The 17,500-nt window shown below is 37.3% G+C and overlaps 1 protein-coding gene across 3 annotated transcripts in view; it reads right to left on the bottom strand.

The window, feature by feature from the left end:
• Positions 1–17,323, bottom strand: part of gucy1a2 (guanylate cyclase 1, soluble, alpha 2) — a 188,046-nt gene extending 170,723 nt beyond the window's left edge. For all 3 annotated transcript variants that reach the window (XR_013195740.1, XR_013195741.1, XM_077207129.1), the window contains exons 1-4: positions 16,705–17,323; positions 11,516–11,577; positions 9,685–9,800; positions 5,359–6,167 (exon numbers count right to left, since the gene is read on the bottom strand). Coding sequence is in view for 1 of the 3 variants with exons in the window: in XM_077207129.1 (XP_077063244.1) it covers positions 5,359–6,167; positions 9,685–9,800; positions 11,516–11,577; positions 16,705–16,941 (1,224 nt within the window). In the remaining 2 variants the exon portion in view is untranslated. The remainder of the gene's footprint in view (positions 1–5,358; positions 6,168–9,684; positions 9,801–11,515; positions 11,578–16,704) is intronic.
• Positions 17,324–17,500: the final 177 nt, after the last annotated feature.

The raw sequence follows: 17,500 nt of genomic DNA, 5'->3' as shown, positions 1-17,500 counted from the left end.
CTTGTTTTTATTCCGGCTTGTCATCGTTCCAAAAAAACCCCAAAAAAACAAAACCTTTCCAGACAAATCGCGCCATCCGGATAGAGTGAATTTGATGGTGGTTGGCTGAGAAGTATAAACATATACCATAGACATAGGGTATAGCTAGTGTTGGGGTCGTTACTCAAAAAAAGTAATAAGTTACAAGTTACAACTTTGTTACTAAGCCTGGCCTGGGCACACCAATAATCTTGTCTGTTTCCCTCACAGATTCCTGCAGCTAAGCTTATGTACATTTATATTCCATTAAAGGTTATTGATAACATGCCTCTGAAGTTTGACTTTTTGCAGCATTACAATACTTATAGGCAACTAGTCGTCATATCTGCCGCTCCATGAAACACGTTAGTGCTCAGTAGTACACATATAATGTATTTGAATTGTACTAACATGCGTTCATTTTCAATGGGCATATATGCGTCTGAAACAGGGAGCCTAGTGCATCCCAAAATTTTCAACATTAAGATTTTAATATAATATTATAGTCATTATAGCTTTAGAAACATGTGTTTTAGAGTGCACTATAGGCCCCTGCGGACCGGCGTAAGCTTTTGTCATTAATGGCATTTTTTTCCTTACATTACTTATACTTTTATACTTAAAGTAGTTTTGAAACCAGTACTTTTACACTTTTACTTGAGCAAAAAGCTTGAGTTGATACTTCAACTTCTACAGAAGTCTTTTTAAACCCTAGTATCTATCCTTCTACCTGAGTAATAATGAATGTGAATACTCTGGTTATTACCAACACCGGTGGTCATTCAGTGAACTGCAACATATTGCTCTTGCACAGGTAGGGTAAACGTACCTATTAAGCTCACCAAAATCTACATTGAGACATTTTAGTATCACAAGATATTGGTTTTAGTACAAGAAGTTATTTTAAAATAAAATATTCATCTCTCACACTATAATATTTCATTTTATTTTAAATTACAAAAGTATTTCAATTAAGATGTACATCATTAAATATAAAAAGTCTGGCTGTGCTTAATGGGTACATTTTGTACCCTTTAAGCACACCCCTGTTCCCAATAAGCTCACAACATGTTTTTTGTTTATTTTAAGCAACCTTTTTAAAGAATAATTGAAAAATGTTTTATTTGAAGGTACAGAGTCAATCACAAAAGCAACAGAACTCTAAAATCAAGCACAGATTCTAAAAGATCAGATCTGGTACTCCACTAAAGCGCAACTTACGCAACTGGTGATAATTAAAGTAACTGGCGTAAGCTAGTTACTTTACTTCATAAAGTTTGAAATATGAATATTTTTGCTACACGAACTCATGGCTTTGCTTCAGAAGGCCTTTATTAACCCCCCCGGAGCAGTGTGGAGCACTTTTCTGATGGATAGATGCACTTTTACGATGGATAGATGCACTTTTACGATGGATGGATGCACTTTTTTGAGCTTCAAACTGATGGTTGCAATTCACTGCCACTTTGAAGCTCGGAAGTGTCAGGGTGTTTATTGATATAACTCCAATTGTATTCTTCTGAAAGAAGAAAGTCATATACACCTATGGCTTGAGGGTGAGTAAATCATGGGGTAGTTTTCATTTTAAAGTGAACTACTCCTTTAAACACCTCTGATTGGCCAATGCGTTCATACGCTCAATATAGCTATGTCTGTGATTGGCTACAATGATCAACACTTCAAAAACATGTCTTCACCGCGCGCTTTTCTTATCAGTGTTTGAAAGCAGGCGTCTATCAGAGGATCCCTAATATATCCACTGATAAACTGATCCGCTGATAGACGCCTGCTTTCAAACGCTCCCGTGTGTATGTGTAAGAGCTCTGAAGTCGTTATATCAGAATAAACTATAATTCTGTCTAGAATTTTGTCATCTCAAGGCTGTGAAAAAAATAAGTTATTAATTATCTTATAAAGATTAACTTAAAGTGACAACCATCAAGTCTGTTTATAAGGTATTTACATAGACGTTCAATGTGGATGAGCTTAAAGGGAGCACACACTGAGCTTAATTGGAGCAGCAACAATTTTCAATTAATAAATATTACGTAAAATTTAAAGGGCAATATTTTGGTAAATAAATAATCTAGGTCATGTATCACTTTAATACATATCTTAATATGAACAACTCTTATTTACAATATCTGTGAAATTATACTTTTTCTAATTGATGTCACACTGAAGCTCTGTGATTTTCATTGTAGTGCACCCTTTAAGCTCACCTGATAATAATATGAAATATTATTAAAATTAAAGCAGTGTAAAATCACAGACCATCAATAAACTGTACATTTATAATATTTTTGGATTTAAAAGTACAAGCCATTAATGCCTGTGAAGTAATATATAAGTGTAGCACACAATCTTATACAGCTAGTAAGGTAACTATGTTCTGTAGCATCTGCGTTATGTTGCTAAAACTATCTTTTGGATCTATCGTAATTATTTCCCAGATCCATGTCACAGGATATAATATGCAAAGGTCTAAACATTAATCTCTTAATTTTGCAGAAAGTAGTTATACTAACCCAAAATAAAGGCTTAAACATTTAAAGAATGCACTTTTAAGGGGCTCCTCTTTTGGTGAAAGTTTTCAGACAGCTTTCAAAATGGCCACCAGACAGTGTGAACACATAGATACCCATATCTCAGTGTGCAATGGTCTGATTTGCTTGAAATTACAGGAGGTATGTAGTAACAAACACATCAATTGGTTAAGACATCAAGTAGGATAAAACATTACTTTTTTCTTATTATAATCTGATCTGAAATTTGGAAGTGTGCTTAATGGGTACTTGAGCTTAATAGGTACGTTTAACCTAACGCACAATACAAGACACTGACCGTGATTCAAGGCCCAGATAAACTTGCATCGATATGTAGGGATTTTAACGAACATCCCTACATCGTCCACGCCGCTGAGAGCGATGTTTAGATGAATATGTACATGTATGCTGTGCACTTTCCTCTCAAAAACAAGAGAAAGCATTTAAGAAAGAGAAGCAGCAGTTCAGAAAGCATCTGATCATGGCAAATTGGCGATGTGGATTTATTTGCACCAGCTCTGCGATTCACCGGCATCATGTTGACAGATTATCCTGCTTATATCATGTCGTATCCCAGCATTCAAAACTTAAAGCTGTTATTGATGTTTGTAACGAAACTTTAATCAGAAGAATAAAAATGATGACGTTATTTTGATTAGTTACAGCTTGTTAGATCTATCATTCGGGCGGCTGAGATCTGAGATCTGGCTATGTGAGACTGTAGTTTGGATTAAGCCCTTTTCTTTGCATGACACGTTGACATTACAGTAAAAAAACGTCTGTTTCGGTGTTATCCTGAACATTGTATAAGCATTCGTTAAACGTGTCATTGATTGAAAGAGAGGCCCTCAGGAGGGCATAAATGTCACATCATTTTGATTTTCCTGTCGAAAACATCCTGAGTCATTCACATAAAAATCTGTCTATCAGTTGTTGAAGGTCTCGTTTAAGTTTCGTTACAAGCTGTTCGCAATAAAAAAACATTAAACATGACAATGATTACATATAGCCCCCTAAAAATGTGAATGAAAATTTTGAAATATCTTGCCAACTGCCTTGGCAACATTTAAAATATTGTCAATTTCTCTATTCAGCCTGTGTGATGTTATACATTTTGTATATTGTTGTATATTACATTCAGTTCATGGAAATATTAATATACTTCAGTTTTTATGATTCTTCAACACTTAAATCTGGGTTCTGAAGCAAAACAGTTCTGTATATTAATTTTCTCCATTGCCAAGAAATTCTTCAGTAAAGATTTATTGTTGAAAAATGAATGGATTTTAAAAAATGAAGTGGAAATGTGTAGTTTTACAGAATCATATGTCATTATATGTCGTCGTCTTGAAAGATTTAATAACTGCACATTCCCTCCTCCAGCCACTGATTTGTCATCTACTCGTTTCATCATGGCAGGTTGTGTTTGTTCATTCTCAATCTAGCTGTATGTGTGTGTTTGGTAAAGCTTCTCTCCAGGCTGAAAGACATCGGAGCATAAGCAGCATCTCTGTCCAAATCATTTCATAATAATATGCACAGATTAAGGAAATAATCCTACGGGTTTGGAAACAGCTTTCGTACATGTACTGCCGAATATTGCTGTAAAGTCATGTCATAATGATCGTATTTATGAGATGAGCAGATACAAACACAACCACAATGTTGTCATTTCAAGATTTTCTTCAAGCCAATTAAAGGATTATGAGTGAAGCTGATTTTCATATGGATCATTGTAAATTTTGATTAGCTTTAATGCATTTTAACTCTTTCAAAATCATTCGAAATCTTTGTTATTTTTGTATTATTTAAATACTTTTTTAGTTTTTATAAATATTTTAATTAGCTTTTATTTTTATATTTTCAGATTAATATTTAGCTATTATGTGCTTTTTAAAAATTAGTTAAACGTTTTAATATATTTTTATTTCAGTATAATTTTTATTTTAGCTCGTAATTTTAGTACTTCAACTAATGCCAGTTATTTGCCATGGCAACACTTCAAAATGTACATTTAGTTTAAGTTTTCATCTAATATATTTATATTCTATTTTATTTGAGCTTTATTTCAATTAACAACTTTTTAAAAAATAGTTTTAGTTAACAACGTGGACTCAAAATTAAGACATCTGAAACTCTTAATGGCTTAATGTTTTGAGTAATTTTATGTGAGTTGGTAAAATGTTAAAATTATTTTTTTGTGTACTTCAGTTTTAGATTGATTTCAGTACTTCGACTAAAAACATATTTCAGTTTCTTGCCAGGGCAACATTTCAAAAAGATCATCTAATTTTTTTTTAGCTTTTTTCCCTAATTAACTAAAATGTTTTAGTTAACGATAACAGTGGATTCTTTAAGGGCTCTTAAAGTGGCATGGTGGTGGAAATATTATAATATAATATTAGTATTAATAAAAAACATATTTCAATGCTTTTTGCGTTCTCTCGCAAAACTCTCTTGCAACAAGCGAATGCAAAGTTTCTTGAAGCGGGGGAACGCAAAACTTTTGCAAGAGAACGCAAAAGCATTGAAATATAAATTTTCCATCACCATGTCCCATTAGGGGCACCATAGCCTCCAAAAACATTTTTCCAAACTCATAAGAACATTCCCTCAGCTAATCAGTTCATGTGTCTGGTATTTTCAGTTAGCTAGAATCAGAGCTATTGTGAATGAATCATTTTTGAGTCGTTTCATTTTAATGATAATAATCATTCAAAACAGTCTGAATCAGTGTGTAAAAAAAAACAACAACACATAGACACACAAATTCAGATTACGCAACTACTCTTACCTTCTCTCTGCCGTCGAGCGCCGATCCGTCAGGTCGTGTACGAATGGTGAACGGCGTGGAAAGCCGCAGGAGAATGTTCTGGAAGGAACAGGGGATTCTGGGAGACACCAGTTCAAAGCTGTTGATGAATGTGAGTGTTCGGTGTGGGTCGCTTTTGGCTTGTTTTCGGAGTCCCTCCCCGACCTGCAGAACCTCCATGTTGGGTCCCAGCACCAGGTGGAAGGGAAAAGCCCGGCAAAACGTGCTCAGACCGATGCGCAAATCCAACGGCGAGCGCGACAGCTGGCGAGGGTGTGGAGACGAGGAGGCGGGTTGAGTCCGCACCTCTCGGATGAGGAACGACAAACATGCAGGAGATGAAGATGAAGGTGGAGACGGAGAAGACGAGAGGGAGGAGTCAGCCGAGAGTTCTCCGTCCTCATTGGCTGTGTGAAGCCATGTGGGAGGAGCTTCCTCCACCGAAACATCTGATTGGTAAATGCGCCGGGCGGCGGCTCGGATCAATCCCGGCATGGCCACGCCCACCGTAGGGTCGGGGTTGAAGCAGTGGAGGAGAAGAGTTCGTCCTCCCTCGCTCTGCGCGTTTGTGTCCTCCTTCTCCCGAGGAGCATCTTTGCATAGGAAAGAGGGAGCCTCGGACGAAGCCCGGCGGCCGCAGGACGTTCTGATGTGTTCAAGAAGAGCGTCGAAGCCGTTGAAGAAGTCCTGCAGGTTCCCGCCGAGAGCTCGAAGAACCCTCTCGTTCTCCTCCAGACACAAGCCGAAGAATTCCTCCCCGAATCGGCCGCGGATGGCGGCGAAGTCCACGCCTGTGCAAAATAATGCACAAAATGGCCTTATTCAATGAAAATACACTGCCATTTCATTAAAAAAATGTATATTACTTTTATACTGTTACAGATATTACTGTTATTTTGAACTTTCTATTCATCAAAGAATCCTGAAAAATAAAATGGATCAGTTTCCACAGAAATATGAACTGTTTTCAACACTGATAATAATCATAAATGTTTCTTGAGCATCAAATCGTCATATTATAGTGATTTCTGAAGGATCATGTGACACTGAAGACTGGAGTAAATTGAGCTTTGATCACAGGAATAAATTACACTTTAACATATATTTACATAGTAAACCGTTATTTTAAATTGTAATAAAATTTCACTGTTTTTACTGTATTTTTGATCAAATAAATGCAGCCTTGGTGAGCAGAAGAGACTTCTTTATGATTTGTTATTTGTAAGCAAGAAATAATAAACACAATCATGTACCGACATATAAACAAAAGCATTCGTAAAAAAAATAAAACAGGAGTTAGTCAATAAAATGGTAACAATATAAATAATAGGCAAGTAAGTGAATAAAATAATGAATACAATAGTAAAAAGCATAATCATACATTTTCATTAGGAGCTATTTTATGTTCACCATGACCATAATTTTCATCTCGCCATGTTTAGGGTTAGGGGAAAAAAAATCCAGATTTATTAAAATAAATATCAGTTATTCCATGCAGACTGATATGAGAGTTTTTCTGCCACCTGTCCTAAATCTTGAAACGACTCAGAAATCGGAGGCCAAAATACTTCATTTTAAAGACTCCAAACTTTTAAACAGTTAAATTAATTCATAATTTTATAAGACCTTTTAATAAAAGCAATACAGCATTTGAAAGCTAATACAGCACAATGTCACGTTGCTTTTAGCAACTTGGTGTTTTCATATGGAACGCACATTCACTGATTATTATTAACATTTCCATGAGATTGAACACGACTCATGCAATTTGCATTTAGCAGAACTATCCGCTTTATAAACATGCTTTTACTTAAAGATGGAAAGTTTAAAGGTCCGTCCCCCAGCGTAACCATCGATTAGCCATTGAATCAATATCTGCATTGAAGTGCGTTGTGAAACGCTGCTCTGCTGCATTAAAGCGAGAGGCGCAGTGGGTTTCGCTGGGCAGGGCTCAGTTCAAATGCCTCATTGCGGTTTATTTATAAACGTGTTCTCGTTAGGGATGGCAGAGTTAGTATCTTAGCAACAGCTCGGGAATGGAGACTGCAGCACTGGAGGGAGTTTTTAGGAAAGTGTCAGTGAGTGTGTATTGAGGTCAAAGTTTTGCAGCTAGTGTGTGTGCGCGCGTGAACTAGAACGGCGCGGTTTGGTCAAAAAATCGTGACAAATAATGAGAACACTTAAACAAACCGAAAGTATAAAAAGTCACGTGCACACTTGCGTATGCATTGCACATGCAGAATATTTTCTATACGCAGGACGTTTTGGCTGCGTTTAAACATGTGATCACTCTCATCCAATCAAGCAGATCGGATCATCAGCCAATCAGGACACGGTGCGTTTACACTCATGTGGCTTCTGTATCCGGATAGCTTAAAGGGGACATATTATGCAAAATTGACTTTTGTATTGTTTATGTGTCCGCAGTGTGTGTACACAACCAGCCTATTGTGGTAAAAACCATCCACTCCGTTTGTTGTTTTCCCCATAAATCTGAAACAGTGTCTCAAAATGAGCCGTTCAGGAATGTGTTCCAAAGTGATGTCACATTGATTAAGCCCCGCCCATGACTGCTGATGGACTCTTCCCTATTAGCATAGCTCCGCCCCTCAGTGAGCTGTACACAGTCCGCCATGTTTGTCTCCTCGCCAGAGCATTTAACAGCAGCATTCAAGTAAGAAATGTATTCTTATTAAAGCTACTAAAGTTATTCAGTCACGAGCAGCGAGTGATTTTCTGTTTTTTTTTAATTCATATTATATTATGCTGCGGTCACTTTAATACAAAGATCTAATATACACATGCGATTTCTTTCCCTGCTGTTTACGTTCACAGACATAACCAACCTTGTGTGTATTTGACAGTTTAAGCGCAATAAGACGTAAAAGAGAACTGAGTTTAATACTGTCTGACAGCCAGCTTTCGGTGCGCCTGATTCGGGTGTGTGCGCTCAGAAAACCAAACATCTGGGGCCGGTTTCACAAAGCTATTTTAGACCAGTCTATACGCTTATTTCACGCAGCCGTTATTTTGAAATCGAAAGCGAGGCTCCGGTGGGAAGAAAACCGGAAGTGTCGCCTTTAATCATAGGAGAGACGCGAATGCGATGGCGTATTGTTGTGTTTAATGTAGAAATTAGTTATTCTAAAAATGTACATACATTTCTTTCATACTTTAGACTATATAAAGTGAAAATCATTTATACGTTTTTATTTCAGAAAGTAAAAAAATAAGCAGGAACGAACTATATCTACATATCCTATATTGGATATTAACATCCAATAATGTAAATCGCGGCAGCAGCTTCAGGTTGGTAGTCCAAGGCATTGTTGTTTATCTTTACTTCCGGGGTTCTTCCCACCGGAGCCTCGCTTCCGATTTCAAAATAACGGTTGCGTGAAATAAGCGTATAGTGTTAGACAAGTCTAAAATTTGCTCATAGACTAGTCTAATGCAAGTTAGACTGTTTCACAAAAATAAAGACTGACTTAATTTAGACCAAAGAAATTAGACACCTTAACCCAGGCTAGCTTAGGTCTAAGACTCTGTTACCTTGGCAACCAGCAGTAACAATCAGTTACAGTACAAACAGCCAAAAGAAAAGGGAAAATGGCTTATAATTTGTGGTTTCAGGGCACGCATTGAGCGTGACAGTCACTAATTTCAGTCTTTTGTCACGCACTCCCGGCCACACAATGTATTTCTCACGCGGAAAAACTTTATAATACAATTATAATATATTTAATATGCTGCAGCACCCAAAAGTCCTCTTGCCGCGCCATTCTCACTATGGACCCGGCAGGAAACAAGCGCGTCTCCCCTGGTGTTGTTCTTAGTCGAGCTACATAATAGCCAATCAGAAAATAGCACTATTATATCTGGGTAAGATTTAACGCAACAACCAATGAAAAAAATTTAAATTGTCATGAAGCAACAACACCCTATTATATCTTTAAAACGCATGCAGATAATAAACTTTCATGATGATGAACAACTTCAATGTCACAAGAGTGATCGTGATAGAGATGATAATCAAAACCAAACAGATGTTTTAGTTTTTGGCAGAATATCGGATGCACGAGTTGCAAAGGCTCCGCCCTCTTCTGGAAAAGGGGGCGGAGAGCAGCTACTCATTTGCATTTAAAGATACATGCACCAAAAAAGCATGCGTTTCCTTCCACTCAGAAATGGGAAAGCTTCACAGACACATTCTGGGAACACCTGAGACATTTATTACATCTTGTAAAAAGGGGAATAATAGGTCACCTTTAAAGTTTTAGTTAACTATAACATCCCTGGTGCGCTTACCCAAAATAGTTGCTGTGTATTTCAGTATTCCTGAGATGTCAGTCTGGCTGTCGCAGCGCGAGTTCTCAAACAAACACTTCTGCTCGTCTGACAAGCTTCGTACAAAATCTTGTCCACTGTGTGTGAGAAAGAGAGATTATGATTAACATTTACCAGGGTGATCTTGTGTTAGGAGAAAGTCAGTAAAAAGGGTAACCAAAATATCCAAAGAAAACATTATTGCTTTTAAGATATTCTTTGTGTAATTCCTATATAGAGGAATAAAAAAAGAAACAAATGAGACAAAATGTTGAGATGACGGCCCTAAAAAGACACTTCAATCACTCTTAAAAATGTTTGCATGTCAATGTACAGTCAAATTTATTTTACTTTTCATAATACACAGTCTCTCAAAGCAGCTTTAAAGAAAATCATGTTAATGTTTATAAGAACTTAATATCTTCATGCCTTATAGTCACATTTAGCAGATTAAAGCTGGGCGATAAATCAAAGTTTATATTCTGCGACACAAGCAATCAAACTGTTGAGATTTGCTATATAATAGAATTGTTGGATTCATTGGATACACAAGATTAGCTTTACATGATTATACTGTATGTATGTGAATAAAGTAGGACATACACATATATATATATATATATAACTTTATAAAAAGAGCAGGGAACTAATATAGTTAGCAACATTTTTTATATATATATTATGCATTTGATTTAGGCAGTTTGCTAAATTTATTGTAAAGAAAGATTGCACATAGTTTACAAGCAAAAGCACTTGACCAAAACCTAAAATGTCTGTTGGGTTTGAAGTGGTAAATCATTATATCTAGTGTTCAAAACTGATCAGTTTGTTTTGGTATTTTGGATTACATGAAATGAAATCCATTTTAACCCTCTGGTGCTGCTTGTGTGGCCATTAAAAAAAAAAAAAGTATTTCAATGAAATGAATGTACTATACTTTAGTTCAATAATGATATTAATTATTTTGTATATTTAGGGGATTTTATGGTACTAAATTATATTTATGCAGTAGTTATAATCTATTTATTCACTTTTTGAGCATAGGCCTGAAAATAAAATTTCCAACCTAAACGGTCATAAATCTTGAATGCTTAAGAGTAAACGACTTCAGTTTGATCTCCTTTTAAAGACGACTCTTGGCAGATTATTAGCTGAAGTTAAAAAAAAGTTAAAAAAGAGAACTTAAAAAAAGTTACGTTTATTGTAATGAAAAACTCTATTTTCAATTTTTAATAAAAATATATATTTTCCAAAACACGTTTTAGTCTAAAACTGTGAGAAACCAAAGACATAAATCTAAACAAGCTATGCTCCAAATTCGAAGTTGATATCTAAAAAAATTAGTTTTTGTTGTTTGGCTCCCATTAATTTCCAATGCGCTCATTTCTAGAAGTGAACAATTACAAGTGTGAGTATGTGTTTCAGGACCATTTAACCTTTTCGATTCATGTCCATGTTTTTGTGTGTGTGTGTGTGTGTGTGTGTGTGTGTGTGTGTGTGTGTGTGTGTGTGTGTGTGTGTGTGTGTGTGTGTGTGTGTGTGTGTGTGTGTGTGTTTCAAACAACCAAGTTTCGTAATATTCCGATTCCAATTCTAAAAAAAAAAAACAACAACAAAAAAATTACACAACAGCACCGGAGGGTTCAGTCAGAATCTGTTGTCAAAATACTTTATAGTGAGAGTTTAGAGCTAAAAAAAAATAAGGTGGAAAGTAGAAGTCTTCTGAAACTCTACAGGATTATCTTTGTTCTTCTAGGAGAAACAGATGAAAGAGAAGTGATTTCTCACGGGAACATCGTGTCTGCGGATCTACCTGATTTCCCTCTGTCTGTGAAACTCCACTGTTCTCTGCAGGGCCAGCTGAATTGTCTGGGTCTAAAAAGAAGAAAAACAATGCAGTCAGAAGTTGCTCGACCCAGATTCACAAGTGACACTACAAAGACACCATTTAACAAGACCGCTCTCATCACACTGGCCCAAACTCGTACAGCCCGTCTCCTTTCACAGGATCTAGTTACAGTACAAAACAACTAAATCAAAAGTTTAAAAACCAACCAAGAAAAAAAAATCTCAATGGAACTTTTAGATTTAAAAAAACGTACATTGTAAAAATTGTTTTTAAAACAAAGCTTATTGTAGTACGTTTTCCAAGAAAGGACTATTTACATTTTTCAATTTTAAATTTTCACCTTTAGTTACTTGCCTTTGTAATTACCTATAAAATTTACTAAGTGAAATATGTCAGTGTATAGAGAGCAACAGTCATGTTTCGGATGTAAAAACATTCATTTTCTCCATAGGGAAATTGATTTTTTATGATGACTTATAAACATTTAAAGACTGTGAGGTATGAGGTTGTTAAGCGATGGTATTTGCTTCTGTTGAAGCCGTCAGTTCACATTATTTCAGCTTATTATAATCGTGTTACATAAACAGTGGAATTCCTAGTGAAAACTACATTACCCATAATGCTGTACAGAAAAATTCCACCAATCAGAGTTGAAACAAGCAAAAAGATCTCTTTAGCTCCGCCCACTCCCATGAACCACTGCGAATGAAGAATTGAGTTGGTTTCCTCACGTTCTCAAAATACTTAAAAATTTGTATATTCATAAAAAATTCTTAAATTCGTATATATGTGTGCATATTTTTAAATGAGTGGTTTTATATTCCTCCATCGTTTTAAACTTGATTACGCTGTTCGCAATGCATCATGGGATTGTAGTTCTTTCCCTCACTAAAGTTGTTAAGTTCACAGTCTCGTACCTTTGTGTTTTTGTCCTATTTTCAAATACTTGTTTTGCTTCAAATCAACGTTTGTAATGTTATGATTGGCTTGATTCATTGCTTATAACGCTTTAACGAAGACTTCCTGAAAATCCCTTTAAGAGAAATTAATGGGGAAAAATCTATTGAAGTTCCACAAAGCTGCGGATTAAGTTTTAACTAATTAAAAAAATGCTGTGTTTCTTGAAAAGGTGTTGGTAAACCGATCGTCTCTATTGGATTTGGTTTGTGTTGGCCCTTTTTAAAGGGATTTACAGTGCTGATCTACCTGTAATAGAATACACTCTTATGCCTTATCCAATCAACTGCCTTTATCACGCTACCACGGCAACAAAATACCAATCACAATCCTCCTCATTTCAGGAAAGCTCCTAATAGCTCAAATCCAGCTTTACCTGGCCAAATCTGCTTTAGTGATCTTACAGCAAAAGTCTCTCTCCCTCGACACTAAACCTGATTTATGCTAACATAACACCGCTGAGGATCATAAGAATTGCAATAAAAATGCATTATGGTTATGAGTATGTGTGGGGAAATTAGCTTGATTGTTGGAAAAATCAAGTGCAGTGCAAACATTTTTATGGTCTTGATTTTCTTTGTGAAAAACATGCCATTTTTGGGGCTTTTTTCTCCTACGGGTTTGGGATGAAATGTGACTTCACTCAAACTGTGTGTGTGTGTGTGTGTGTGTGTGTGTGTGTGTGTGTGTGTGTGTGTGTGTGTGTGTGTGTGTGTGTGTATGTGTGTGTGTGTGTGTGTGTGTGTGTGTGTGTGTGTGTGTGTGTGTGTGTGTGTGTGTGTGTGTGTGAGAAAGAGACTGATTCTGTTTTTCATACTGTGTGTCTGAAACTAATTCCCATGACAGTGACCTTGATGTTTACTGACACACACACACACACACACACACGCTTTTATGAGCGCCCTCACCAGAAGCGCACTGAATTATGTTCTCTTTCGCGTCTAATTGTGCTTAAACATAAGTAACAAAACATAATTAAACAAAAAGTTGAGAGAGACCGGATGTGTGTCAGTATAGACCTGAGGAACAAGCGCACAGACATCTTTAGAAATCTGTCTTCGACGAGACTAATGTTTCAAGGAGATGTCACAACAGATGTCAGCATAATGGAGAGATTTAAAAACGAGCGGTTCATAATATGGAAATGCGCACGTTGAAAAGGGGCGGAGCTACACAATCTCTATAAACCTGCTGATATCTGATTCGTTAATGTAAATCAAACGACAAGAAACAGGAAAACACTCTCTGCTCTCGACTGAATAACTTCGGTTGAATCAACCCTAATAAGAATCAATGTATATTTCATTCATACCGTGAAATCTATGCAGTGTTTAATTTTACATTTGATTACTCGATTTCTTAGTCAAGTGCTACTGTTAGAAAGACCCACTGCAGCTGACATTTTAAAGTGACATTTATTTCATTTTTGATATGTTTTTTTCCCCCTATTATTTGAATTTATTCTTATTTTTAATGAAACAATAAAATTAAATAAAGTCGAATAAGACTTTAGGCTGAATTATCTGCGATTCTTTTGTTGTTAATCATCAAATCATCATATTAGAGTGATTTCTGAAGGATCATGTGACACTGAAGACTGGAGTAATGATGCTGAAATTCAGCTTTGATCACAGGAATAAATTACACTTTAACATATATTCACATAGAAAACTGCTGTTTTAAATTGAAATAATATTTCAGAATTTTACTGATTTTCCTGTATTTTGTATTAAATAAACGCACCCTTGGGTGAGCAGAAGAGACTCTTTCAAAAACAATGTGGTGTAAATATTCTTGTACTTGCTTCAGCTCTAAAATCTTGCTGTATTATATGCAGCATCTGAACAGAAACGACGCGCACACACACACACACACACACACACACACACACACACACACACACACACACACACACACACACACACACACACACACAACTACTCACGTGAAGTGCACTGATCCTAATAGAGTTTGATGTTAACATTGCTAAGCTAAATACATACAAATAAATAGTATTTTATAAATAAAAAATAAAACAAATATTATTGCACTTTTCAGACTAAATGATTTATATCAATAGCACTCAGAACTGAATAAAATGTATATTTCTGATCAACATTTTTAAACTCGGTCCACTCTGTTTGAGCTTGTTTTTTTTCATTGCCAGCCTTCAAGCATTACATTAGATTTACAGAAACGAGCAATAGAGGCAGCGTAATGTTTCTGACTGCCTTCTGTAGTTTTTGCATCAGAAGAATATATGATGTCTAATGTTTTATGTATGTATGAGCATTCTTTCTATTGTTTTTACAGCTAAACCCCAGAGGAATATTTCTGTATCATTTCATTTATTACAAACAGCAGCTAAACAATGTAAATCTCTCTATTAAACACACAAAAACCAAAGGATTAATATCTTTTAAGGAGCCTTGTGTTCAGGGAACATTTGTTTAATCCTCAGACATTATTTCGACAGAGATGCAAACATAAGCTGCTGTTTACCACAGCGAAAAACTCTAATGATCAGTTAATGCAAATGTTATAACTGCCATCTGTAATACTGTACAATCTGAATTGTTAACATCATTTTGTAGATACTTGACAATAAGGTGTCATGCATTAACTAACAACGAGCAATACATATTTTATAGTACGTATTAATCTTTTTTAAAGTTAGTTAATACCAACACATCAACTCATGGTTAGTCCAAGTAAGGCATTAAATAATATGAAAAGATACAATATTTGATTTGAATCATGTATTTGTTGATGTTAACATCAAGACTAACATTGTAACAACTAATGAAAATAACCGCTGTCAACAAAAGTATACTTTTTTGTAAAGTGCTACCAGATTTTTTATTTTTTATTCAACGTTAATATTTTCAGGAGAGAATTTAGTTGCATGTAAAAGTTGCATGTATATTGTAGCGATGTGTCGATAAGCCGTCTGTCGACACACAGTCGGCCTGAGAATTGCTTTCATGTAATCCGGCAGCTAAAACACACATTTCGGATTTGTGCCATTGGAGCAGTTGGTTTCCTAATTTTCCTAACATTTTCAAGTGCCTCTCTGGTACAACACACACACACACACACAGACACACACGCACGCACACACACACACACACACACACACACACACACACACACACACACACACACACACACACACACACACACACACACAGAGAGAGAGAGAGAGAGAAGTGCATCTCAGGGCAAGAACATTCTGATGCAGAACTGCACATATACATGCATTTTGCGGTACAGTGTGTGTGTGTGTGTGTGTGTGTGTTTCTTTGAGGCCCCAAAACACCAGGGGACTAGCGTACCGAGAGGTTATCGTACCCCTTCACAAATACACACACACACACCTGAATGTGCACCGCGCTGTTACGCTACACATGAGACAGGATGTATATGTAAGAATGCATGCTGACAGACACACACACACACACACACACACACACACACACACACACACACACACACACACACACACACACACAGCTGGGCCTGAACAAACACAGCACGCTTTACATTGATTCTCCATTCACACTCACACACACACACACACACACACACACACACACACACTAAATGTGAGATGGTCTGAAGGATTGGGCTACCTAACATCTGCACCGGTTGTGTTTTCTGATGTTTGGATGCGATACGAACTGTTTAATCTGCTCTCATCAATCAAGTCCATCATCATTATCTTCATCATCATCTTCATCACTCTAGACTAACACTGGTGTGTAAATGGTTAGAAAGATGGTGATGGTGATTCTAACTCTCTCTGTTGCCTATCCTTCATTTAACCCTGATGCATATATAAAAGGCTTTATGTCTTATGTCTTGTAACACTTTATGTATAGCCTTCTGTCTCCCGTTATATACGCAAACATACAATATATAACATGTGGAGACTCCGTTATTATTCTAGATGATTTTGTCTCTTCTTATATATGTACATTAATGCTTTAATCATTACTATTCAATACTCTCTTTATATGTGTGGCGAATATCCATCTATTTATATACCATATTCCTTATTAATGCAGATTATGTTCTACACCAGATTCCAAAATCCATGTCATTTATAATGCACTGAGTTTGTGAGGAGCACATCTGTGTCTCGTGTGTTGTGCGGTGGATGTGTGTGTGTGTGTGCTAAAGGGAAGGTTCGGTACCGTCGGTGATGTGAGGCGTCTCAAACTCTCGCCGAGCGAGTCCAGATTGACGCGTTTGCGGCGCGCGACCCTCCTGCTGAGCGCCGCGTCCTCGAACGGACACGCGAGCGTCTCCACGGGACTCCTGCCGTTCCAGAACACGCGCGAGAACGGGCACTCTCCGTCCTCCCCGGGGCTCTCCAGGTAGTCCGAGCCCATGGAGCTGAAGGATTCGGAGGAGATCTTCCGCGAGGACATGCTGATGATAATGCGCGCGGACTCATCAGACGCGCGGGGGACACGGAACCATCGCGGAACCCGGACGCGCGCGTCAGCCGAATGAACGCGGGAACGCCTGGAGGGAACGCTGGATCACCAAGTGCGCAAAACCCGGATTCTGTCTGTCTGTCAGCGTGGGTGTGTGGGGTGGGATGGAGAGGGGTGTTCGTATTACCGAATCCCGTTCCCCTCGGTGATCCAGCAGTTCCGCAGACCGACAAAGACCCTCGGAGACCTCATCATCATCATCCGTCCTCCGTGCGCGGCTCTGCGGGTTTGACGCGGGGAGAGTCGCGGAGACGCGCGTAAAGAGGAGAAATATTCCAACCGTCCAGGGGGCACAGAACTAACACACAGCCAACCGGTTAATACAACAAAAAGCCTGTACACCCCCCTCCCCTCAGAGAGAGAGAGAGAGAGAGAGAGAGAGAGAGAGAGAGAGAGAGAGAGAGAGAGAGAGAGAGAGAGAGAGAGAGACCATGGAACTATGAACCAAAACACATGCACACTTTACATCAGAGATTTTTCTGACATCATT

Source organism: Siphateles boraxobius, unplaced genomic scaffold, assembly GCF_051911475.1.
Source record: "Siphateles boraxobius isolate OS27281-9 unplaced genomic scaffold, OSU_SipBor_1 6, whole genome shotgun sequence".
Classification (NCBI taxonomy): Eukaryota; Metazoa; Chordata; class Actinopteri; order Cypriniformes; family Leuciscidae; genus Siphateles; species Siphateles boraxobius.
Note: the sequence above shows the minus strand (reverse complement) of the source record. Positions and strands in the feature narration are given on the sequence as shown.